The sequence below is a fragment of the Portunus trituberculatus genome, chromosome 41, assembly GCF_017591435.1.
Source record: "Portunus trituberculatus isolate SZX2019 chromosome 41, ASM1759143v1, whole genome shotgun sequence".
Lineage (NCBI taxonomy): Eukaryota > Metazoa > Arthropoda > Malacostraca > Decapoda > Portunidae > Portunus > Portunus trituberculatus.
Genome location: NC_059295.1, coordinates 762,945 through 774,563, shown reverse-complemented (window position 1 = coordinate 774,563; position 11,619 = coordinate 762,945). Strand labels below are relative to the sequence as shown.

Here is an 11,619-nt window from a genome sequence, read left to right as displayed (position 1 = left end):
GGTCCTGCACTATGTGGTTGAGGGAATGAATGTAGATGTGTTCCTTGACTTTGCCAAACCTTCTGACTGCATCCTACTACATAAGGTCAAAGCTCTTAGCTTAACAGGCAAGCTGGGAGTGTGGATCCCTGTCTTCCTCACAGGATGCCTCCAAGCAGTCACCATGGATGGACTCACATCAGTGGAGGCAATCAGTGGTATTCTACAGACTTCTATATTGGGCCCTCTCCTCTTCCTAAGCCACAAGGGAGACATTGGTGAGACAGCAGACAGTGGCATAGTGGATATGGTAATGAACATGGGATCAGGCAGACATCCATGTGTAGGTTCGAGTCCCACCACGTGCTGCCTTGAAACTTGTCATTTGTTGAGTGGTTTAGTTACCTACATGTCACCATGATACCCAGGTTCTAGATGGAAGTGTAATTGCCTTACACCAAAGATGCAAAGATTCACTTGGGTAGGTGATAAGGGATTTACTATGGATACCACTATATATAAAATTGCCTGTGCCACTAACGGATGGAAGTTGGACAGCACTTCCCAGACTCAAGTATACCTACAGGCACTATAGGGCATAAAAAAAAAATAAATAAATAAATTAAATATATATATATATATATATATATATATATATATATATATATATATATATATATATATATATATATATAATAATAAAAAGTAAAAAAAAACATGCCCCACCTTCAAGATCTACAAATAATTATATTCAATTAAGAAAAGTTAAAGATGTTGAGGCACAGCAAAAGATAGAAAATACATACAGGAGGCAAAAGGGCATGAAATCTCCATATGATCACATGCCAAATGCCTTGGTGTGTATCTCAGTGAGGACTGGTCCTTCCATCACCACACTGTAGACAGGAAGTCTGGCTACGCACAAGGCAGGCAATCCTATACCATGCTTTTAGAAGACCTAACACAACCCCTTCTAGACTACTCCAGTCAGCTGTGGTTGCCCTACAAGGATAAAATCTAAAACTAGAAGGGGTGCAGAGGTCTTTCATGAGGTAGGTCAGAGAAATGAGGGACTGAGTTACTGGGATTGATATTAAGGAAGCTTGGGCTCTACTCATAGCTAGAGGTACTTACCAAGGCATCTACATGAAAGATCCTAGAGGGACAAGCCTAACCTTGCACCCTTCACACTGCAACCTCATACCACTGAGGAGGCACAAGGATCAGGATCAGAGGATCATGACCTCATTGGCATCGCCTGACACAAAGGGAACTTGATGCTCTTACGGACAGGATTGTAAAGATTGGGAGCAACAGTAGACCACTATGGATGTAAGGCAGAACCCCTAAACTATAAACCAAACCAGTGGTATTCATCTTCAACTTTTCATTTGCACATTAATTAATTAATCTTTCATGAGTGCTAAGTTTGATCTCAGCCTTTTATAAAAATATAATGAAGTTCAGCGATCAATTCTAAAGCATTCTTCAGAACAATAGTATGAATAAGATTAGATTAATAACCAACCATAGAGAAAACTTTATAGTACCAGCACTCCACATGGCTTTGGGTGCTTCAATATACTGTAGAACTGATAAGAGTATTTTTCTCTGTTCAACTAAGGACCCAGTCAGCCTCTTGAATTCACCTAGTAAGTGTCAAGGATCACCTGACCATTCAACCCAAATTACACACAAGCATCACAGTTGTGGATAGATGTGTATGGCTCTACTTCAACGTTTGATAACAAAATTGTTTGTTCCACTTGTATGAAATTCAAGTTCATCTACAGTACAATGCTCTGAAATAATTTTGTGAAGCAAAATTAGTCTGCACACACACACACACACACACTCAGACAGGTTGAAAAACAATTCTTGGCCTTTCTTTTTTCTTTTAATTAAACAATATTTTACTTATGTCCTGCAGCAGCAGCGGCAGCAGCAGCAGCAGCAGCAGCTGCAGCCTTCCTCTGTTGACCCATGACACGCTGCATTTCCTCACGCTTCCTCTTGGCACGGATGTGGGTGCCAAGCTGTAAGTGGAGGAAAGGGTTTATGAGACAAGTCAGGAATGAACGTATGAACACACATGAATGAAAGGTTTAATAGTAATTTTACATTTCACACCTTTATCCTCAGGTATGGGAAGACATCCTCAATCTTCAACTTTGTTGACTTTTTTCTATGCAAAATTCACCCATATCCAGTTAGCTTTATAGGATCTTTGACCATGATGAACTTTCAAGCACATGTGGTGGGAACTGAAAAATTACATAATTTATATCTAATGAACAGAATTTACCCTAGTACTTAACCCCTTCCTGGCTAAGGATCTATATATCGACATTTAAAAATTGGGACCATTTTATAGGTCTACACCGTTGGTCAGAGTGGAAGGCGCGAAAGGGACAACTTCCATGCTGACCAAATTTCATTCATCCCTTCTTAACTCCTAAACATACGGCGGGATTCGCTGTATGTCGCTATCTGACAACTCTGCAGCTCTAGTTGTCAAAGCAGATGATATGTTTCCTTAGTCAACATTCATCTGTGGTTCGTGTGATTGCATTTGAATTTTCTTTCACCCTCCCTCACGGGCCCTTTTTGTGGATGTGTGAGTTTACCATTGTGCCCTGTTACTACCTATTATGGGACCTAGGAAACTAATTAATCAGGCCCAAATCTCAGTCATTTGTGCCTCAGTGAGGGAGAATAAGTTAAATCAAGAAACTGCCGCGAACAATGGCTAAGGTCTCAGAATTGTTCAACGTTGGACCAAAATTTATCATAAGGGAGGAAGAGACGCTTTGCCACCACCTTACAAGCCTGAAGGGAGTAAACGCAGTGTGAGCCAGAGAAATCTGAACATTATTCGAAGACAGCTTTAGGCCAAGCCTCTCATACACAGCAAGGAACTTTGGGCTAGGAACCCTCTGTGCTGGGTGGGGTGAGTGAAAGGAGTGTGTGGAGATATGTGAAAGGTGACATGGGATAATGGAGTTGCCGCACAGTTTCAAAACCTTGCTTCAGTCATGTTTACCTTAACAGCAGGCTTGCAGTTTGTCTCAGCACAAAGATTGGGACTTAGGTAAGTGTCATAGAGTACGTTGGTCAGATGAGGCAAGCTTTCAGATTACAGACAACCAGAGAAACTGTGTGTACCGCACGATCCATGCTACACAACACACATTAAAATTCAGATTCTTTGATGGTGTGTGGGGTTGTTTTTCTTACTATGGTCTTGAAAAATTAGTGTTTTTTGTCTAAGAATGTTCATATGAACCAAAATAACTACTTTGAGCTAATTCTGGATGAGTTAGATGAGTGTACGGAAAAGTGCAATGCTGATACCTTCATGCAAGATGGTGCACCATGCCATACGGCAAAGTTAATTGTTGACTGGTTTGATTTCTGCAATGTCAGCCTTTTTTTAAAACCTTGGCCCACAAGTTCCCCAGACCTTAACCCTGTAAAAAATCCCTGGGCATACATAAAACTAAAGCTAAAGGAGAGAGATACCTCCTCCCTCCCACGCCTCCAAGCCGCTGTTCAGGACATATGGGACAATATTGACGCTCAGTATCTCCACCACCTGGGTGATTCACATCCCAGGAGACTCACAAGGTCAAGAAGACACGAGGGCACCCTATCAATCACTAGTTTAGGTGAATACCCTCATTAAAACATATTTTCTGTGTCATTAATCTCCTTCATAAGGTGTCACAGGTACCGCGCCTTCCGCTCTGACCAGCAGCGTAAATACAGACATTTGTTCTGATTTTACCAAACTAAGTTGTAAAATGGTCTACATATAAGATTATTTCGTATAAGTAATAAAATTCTTTACAAAGTCATTATTAGGCATTTCAAATACCCAAACATTTGCCAACATGGCCTCTTAATGCCAGTCACCATTTGTTTTGTTGGTGGTGGAAGTGCTACACACATAAACCAATATTGGAAATGTTTGCATTTTTCTCACTTTCTATTATCATCAGTCTACCATGTCAGGGATAAAGAAGTGCACCACACACCAGTAGCGTTGCCTAAAAATGAATTGGTACAAAACAACCATGTGAAAAAAAAAAAAAAAAAAAAAAAAAAAAAAAGGAGTAAATTGAACTCCAAATATTCATACATTATCATCAATCAAACACAAGAACATCTATCTATCTATCTATATATATATATATATATATATATATATATATATATATATATATATATATATATATATATAATATATATTCAACTGTTTGTTCAGTTTTGCAGCAGTGTCTAAATACACATCACTTGTTCAGTTTTGCGGTAGAGTCTATATACAGTCAATTGTTTGTTCAGTTTTGTGGCAGAGTCTGCATATAGATGTCAATATGGAACATCCATTTGCTGGGAAATTATATATAAACGTATGGATGAAAGTTGAAAGAGTCTATATATAAACTATTTTTTATTTTATTTTGGTTGTACACTTATCTACCCTGCCGTTAAGAAAAGGTTAACTGATTTAGTTTTCCTGCAAAATGCTCAGCTCATCTTGGAACTAACCTGCTATGAAGCCTCTATGCTTTATTCAAAGAATAGCTTTTCATGTTAATTGATCTTTTTTTCTTTCTCCCTTTATAATTCAAGTCCATCATAATCCCAACCACTCGTTGATAATTATTTCTATCAATAAAATTTATCTCCACTTTTAAATCTATTTTCACACACTTATATTATATCTTTTGAATCTGACAAACAAGCTTCCCTTGTGTCTCATATGAGATACATATCCTGTAGTACTTTCAAATTAAGCCAACTGCTCTAGATTTTGTCCACTGCTTCCAAGATCTATTATAGGGAGAGTACTTTATGATCAACTTAGACAGCAAATTTTTGACAGAAGAAACCTAAATATACTCAAGTCAATCTAAAGTGGCTGTTTAGGTGCGGGCCCAGACTTCAATGAGATTCCCCCCTTTTGCCACCTCTCCATTGAAAGCTTGCCTTCTTTCTCCAACCCCACTCCATCTCTTTATCCTCTCTCTGTCTTTCTCTACCTGTTTCTATATAAATCGGTGTATTTCCAAAATCATTCAAACCTTTGTTCCACTTCACCGCTGAGGTAAAAATCCCCTCATCCTAAACATGGCATGAGCAGGGGAGTGCAACCTTACCAATACCTCCACCTGACCTCACTCACCAGTCAGTCCTGGGTTGGGTTTGGAGAAAGGGTCAGTGAATAGTGATGTGACAACAGTGGAGGACTAGCTGTTAAAAAGTGGACAACACCCAAACAGATAGTTTAACATGACTTGAGTAAAATAAAAAATTGTCATAATTCTATGAGTGGCATATAAAACTGAATTTTTCTTTATTAATCTCATGACTGATTTTTCTTTAGTCTTAAAACACATTTTGAATTTCTAGAATTATCCCTTAATTTAAAGAACTTTTCATGGGTTCTAAGGCTGGATGATCGAGTTTTCAATCAAGATACAAGAGAGGGCAGAGGAAGGAATGATATATTTTAATCAACAAATGATAAATATTTTAAATAGGCCTGAAGAAAGATGGAAAATGCAGAGTGGTTAGTCGAGGCTAGTGATGAAGTAAGTGTTGCCATTCATGTAAGGGTGAGCATGGAGTTGAACAATTTATTGTTCAACATATCTTTCAAATCCTTATCTTATTTTGGGACAGGACATTAAAGGATGAACACAACTTAGTGGTCATGCCACAGTAGGAAAATGAAAGTTGTCAGACATATCCCAGTAAAGTCATCAATGCTTACAGATCATGCTGTGATGCAAGCAAATTCAGATCAATGAATGAAATGGCTAATAAAGTAATTTGGAAATATGTGAAAGGACTAACTGAATGACTGAAGGTATGTTCACAAGACAACCAAACTAACATGGCATAATACAAAAGAAAAATTTGGGTTATCAGATAACCCACATATTAGAGTACCCATTCATAAAAAAAAAAATAAATAAATAAAAAGAATGTGAAACTACAAAAAGAGATAATGTGCTATTTGTTAGAACTGTGTTGGACTGTGACTGACTGAGTTAATGAGGTCCACATAAAATGAGTTACATGAGGTCCACACAAAATGAGAAGTTATGGAGGACAAGAGGGTTATAACCTGCTTCTGTAAGAGTTCTCTGCAAACTTAAGTAAATATATACATATACAACCCACACTCCTGACATTGCTTCTGAAAATAAATGATCGTATTCACACTAAAATACACAGAGCATATGAAAGGGTGTTTGTCCGAGATGTAATTTTCTTTGATGGAGCCAGTTCCAGCTTGCACTGAGTGCTATCCTCTCTCTGTCACTACTCAAGTACTACTGAAGTGCATTTTTAGGAGTTGTGCATTTCTTTTTTTTTTTTTTTTTCAAAAAGTAGCGATAGTATCAGACCATCATCTACTTCTAGACAATTATAACCACTTTATGACTGACTGCTACCTTGATGGAAAAAGGATAAATGACAGGAAGATAAACATCACTTTAAATATTAAATGGCTTTAAAAGGAAATCATGTTTAGCTTAAAATCTGCAGGATTTAAGGTCAAAAGAGGGAAATGATATGAAGAAAACAGTATAAAAATAAAACATGAAGCATATGAAAAGAGAGGATTTGAATGATGTGAACATGAGGAATTTTTAACCCCTTCAGTACCATGAGTTTTTTATATGATTAGACAATTTTATTTACATTAAGAAGGATCTATGGAAGTCAGAAGAATATTGCCAGTCTTCACTATTTCAATCCCCACATAAGTTTTTGAAGCTGTATAATAAGCAGAATGAATATGCAAATGCATCATGGTACTAAAGGGGTTAAGTATTAATTACAAAGAAAGTTAAACAATAAGTCATCTAACTAGCATTTCTTCTTAACAAGTATGAAAAATATTGATGGACACACTACATCAGTCTTAGAGAAGTACTACACAACGAGGAATACCAAACACAAGGCGGCAAACTTACTCGCTTCTTGAGGAATTTGAGAGCCCTCTTGTCCTTGGAAACCTTCAACAATTCAATGGTACGTTTCTCATAAGGAGCAAAGCCCATGACTTCTCGCACAAGGTCCCTCACAAACTTGTTGTGTTTGGTATTTTTCTGAAATGAAAACGTTTGAAATCATGTTTTGTATTAACATACATAACTATAATGTACATAGAATACCTTTCACACTACAAAACAAATTGTATCTTGTTATGATGCCTGACTCAAATGCCAGTAAATTCATTGTTGAAAAATCATAAACCTGAGATACACTGACAAAGAGAATTTAACTGAATAATTTTGAGTAGACAGCTATTTCATAACAACTGTCTAAATCTGCCCAATCAGAAGTTCAAAGGATGATGTGCTGAAACAAAATGTCAAGTAGATATACTTCACAAAAGCACTTTTAGATTTAAAAGTACTTGGAAAAAATAAGTTCACAGCACATCATAAAACGAGCATGTTCAAGAACTGTAACTTTAGATTTTATTTATTACTAATGAAACAAGCTGAATGCAAGAGCATTTCATTTCTTGAGTCTGGTGGTGGAGAATGGAATTGAAGGCCTGCTTTTTATAAGTACGTATACATTAGCAGATACGAACTGGCAAGGCCCACAATCGTAACAGGTTTTACTAACCTTACTAACTACTTACTAACAAAAATCAAACTGAACCAAAATAACCCATAAAACCAAACTGAACCCAACTTTAAAAACGGATATAAGCATAAATAAATAAACATAATTTTTTATGTCCTGGCCTGTAGGTAACTTTAAGTTAAGAGTATTTGGAAGCACTGTTAAGCTTTCACCCATTAGTGACGCAGGCAATTTCATTTACAGTGGTACCGATATCACCACCCAAGTGCATCTAACATAATGTTACGGTTTGTGCCTTGATTTTCTTTATTTTCTTGTCTATATATATAATTATTATTATTATGTTTATGAAGAGCGAATTTAAATGTAGAATAAGGAATAATGTCTTTGCGCAAGGCTATGCGTTTTTTGTTGCCCCCGTTGCATTGTGAGAGCCCGCGCTCCTTTTGTTTATCTCTTCCTCAGTGGGCGCCTCCTGGAATGGATGTGTTTTGGTGGTATTGGAGAAATTTTGTGGTGATGTCGTGGGTATAAAGTGTGTTGGTTATTTGTGCTCCGGTTCTAAAGGTTGGTGGTGTTATCTGGGAGATTCTTGTGGTGTTTATAAGGTCTGGCAAGACCAGCTGTGGTGAAAACAAGTGGTGATGTGGAGTGGCTCTTGAGCGGGAAGGACCGCATAGTGGGAGTGATGACTATAAGTGGATCTTGGAGACTTTTCATGGGTTGTGTGGTGTTTTCTTGTTGGTGAATAGTCTTTAAGAGGTCGTGGTGTCAACTGAGGGAGAGCACGGTTGAGGTGGGAGGTGGAGCGTGATTTTGGGGATATTTTGTTTTTGCTCATACTGTGTTGAATTAGGAGTGTAGATGGGATGTTACTACGGCATTTCTTAATATGTGGAGTTAAAGATTAATTTTGAGAGTATTGATTGATTGCAATCCATGTGTCCAGCTGTGGCCTTGGATCTTATCTCAGTTGAGATTTGTGGGGACCACTGATCTGGAGTAGTGTCGTCCCCTGGGGTAATTCATATGAAACTAATATTTTTCTATGATTTATATGTGTACCATTGATATTTTATTTTTGTATTTTTTCATGCATTGCCTATATTTTCTTTATGTAATATACCTATGTTTATTTATGTCTTGCTTTTGAATTATTCCAATAATTCACATAACTGATCATAACACCAGAGTGAAGCCTTGGGAGACTGTTGGAGGTAAGCAGAGTTATAATAGTGTTGTGCAGTGAGTAGAGGCCACGGACGGCTGGGGAGGGTGAGATTTTCTCCTAATATCCAGACCCTTAAAACTCCTGAGACAGGGATAACGTAATCTCGTCTTTGGGAGCAAACCGACCGTGAGTGAAAGCCTTGACAATAAGAAAAGAGGGAAGCTGCAAAAGGCTGCAGGCCTACACGTGACAGTTCCTGTATGATTAAAGCTACCTAATTCCATCTATCATTCCCATCCATGAACTTATCTAATACACTCGACCCTCGAAACAACGGACAAATGCGTGCACGACCCTGTCCGTAGATTGCAAAAGTCCGCTCTTTGCAAAAGTACGTAAAAAACTGCATAAAATGTACGTAAAATACTGTGTAATCATTAAGAAATCATTCAAGCAGTATTACAAAGCATTAAGTACAACAAATAACCTGAAATAGATGACATGGATAGGTTAAGCACTCGTGGGAAAGGTACAAATGCATAAAAAAGCTGTGGTAAGTACTGGACAATGTTTGCTGTTGGTTGAAAACGCATGGACTGAAGATAAAACATGGGGGCCAACAGCTGATGATGCGACCGACCCGCCACCTACCGGACAATCGTGCGCATTTTAATATTCGTCCGTAGATTAAACCGGACTCCAGAATTTGTCCGTAGTTTCCGAAATCCGTTGATGGGAGGTCCGTTGTTTCGAGGGTCAAGTGAATTCTTTTAAAGCTCCTTACTGATTCAGCCCTGACTACATGACTACTGAGTCCATTCCACTCATCAACCACTGTTTGAAAACAAGTTTCTTCCCATTTCTCTCATAAACCTAAAGTTTTGAAGTTTAAACCCATTGTTTCTGATTCTGTCCCCACTACTAATCCTAAGAACTTCAGTCGTGTCCCCTTTGTTAAAACCTTTATACCACTTAAATACTTCTATTACGTCTCCTCTTAACCTACATCTCTCTAAGGAATACAGATTGAGTTTTTCAGTCTCGCTGCATAGGGAATATCCCTCATCCCTTGTACCTTTTTAGATATCCTTCTTTGCAAAGACTCCAATAGAGCTATATCCTTTCTATAATGTGGGGACCAGAACTGTACCGCATAGTCAAGATGTGGCCTGAGCAGCACCAAGTATAATTTTAGTATTACTTCAGGACTTCTACTTTTAACACTTCTAAAAATTAATCTTAGTACCCCATTTGCTTTATTTCTAGCCTCAATACATTGTTTCCTTGATTGAGATCAGAGCTAACTATGACTCCTAAATCTTTCTCATACAGGCAACCCCCGTTTAACGAAGGATCACACAACGAAGGTTTCATTTTAGTACCATCTGCCCGTTTAACGAAGTTTTATCCAGGTAATTTTTTCCAAATTTGAAAGCCCCACCGTATCATGCAAGCTGCCAGGCTTTTGAATACATCAGGAGCTGCTGGTACTAAGGCCTACCTCAGGAGAAATCCTGAGACACCTGTAGAATAAAGATCAAGATAAAGCCTCTCATGGACAACACAGGCGCTGCCGATACAAAGGCCCGACTCAGAAGAAATTCTGCGTCACCTGTAGCATCAAGATCAAGATCACGCGCACCACTCACTCCCCAGTCAAAACATAACAGCGTCACCAGCAGCTCATCTTTCCCAGTTCAATTTACCACCAAAATGCCCTGCAATGTGGCCTAACGTTCCTAAGAAGACCTGGAAGTGTCTTACTCTCGAAGTGAAGCTGGGTATTATTCACAGACACGAGAGAGGCCAGAAAACTAATAACATTGCTGGCCACTATCTTGACTCCATCTACTGTCTACTATTTTCAAGTCAGCAGAATCTACTAAGAAGGCTGGTGACACCGTGTCTTCCTTGCAAGCTAAAAGAACCACCTGAACTCGTGACTCTACAATGGATAAAATGGAAAGCCGTGTGGAAGTGTGGTACATAAGTTTTGTATGCGGTACCATGATGCGCACTTTGTTTACATTCTACAGTTTGCCGGTTAGTGTCTTTCCTGTTTCACTCTCCCTCCCTTCATAAAGTCAAGATCAACATCATAAAGTTACGTACATACAAACATTAGTGTACATTATAATGACTTAAATTAAACTACCTAAATTAGTTTAACTTCATAATTTTTACTTTCATTAAACCTTTTACTGTACTATGATGCACTCTTGCTTTGCTTACTCTCAATGGAAGTTCAAATCATGGGTTAAACTTGTTATAATCGGTTCGCTTAACGAAGTGTTTTTTTAGGAACGTAACCCCTTCGTTGAACGGGGGTTGCCTGTACTTGGAACTTCCTAGTGCCTTGTTATATATCTTTTACCTATTGTGTGGATTATCTTTACCTACTCTCAGTACCCTGCACTTGTTAATATTGAACTGCATTTGCCATTTATCATCCATTCTTTCATCCTATCCAAGTCTGCCTGCAAGGCAATGGCATCCGCATCTGATCTAGCTATATTTGTGTCGTCTGCAAATTTCTTAACATCACTGCTAATTCCACTATTCAAGTCATTAATGTATATCAAAAATAATAATGGCCCTAAAACTGAACCCTGTGGCACCCCACTAATTACTCAACCCCATTTAGAATTAGATCCATTAATTACTACCTTCTGTTGCCTATCACCAAACCACAATTTAATTCAGGCTAATATTGTACCATCTATCCCATGCAATCTAACTTTTTTAAGAGCCTCTGGTGCAATACATTGTCAAAGGCTTTACAGAAATCTAAATATAGAAAGTCAAACTCAACAAGGCATGACTTTCCCTTTATAAAGCCATGTTGTGTGTGA

The 11,619-nt window shown here is 38.2% G+C and overlaps 1 protein-coding gene across 2 annotated transcripts in view; it reads right to left on the bottom strand.

The window, feature by feature from the left end:
• Positions 1–1,857: 1,857 nt before the first annotated feature.
• LOC123517158 (60S ribosomal protein L36-like) overlaps positions 1,858–11,619 on the bottom strand; it is a 25,694-nt gene continuing 15,932 nt past the window's right edge. For both annotated transcript variants that reach the window (XM_045277138.1, XM_045277137.1), the window contains exons 3-4: positions 6,972–7,106; positions 1,858–2,015 (exon numbers count right to left, since the gene is read on the bottom strand). In XM_045277138.1, coding sequence (XP_045133073.1) covers positions 1,893–2,015; positions 6,972–7,106 — 258 coding nt within the window. In that variant the 3' untranslated portion in view covers positions 1,858–1,892. The remainder of the gene's footprint in view (positions 2,016–6,971; positions 7,107–11,619) is intronic.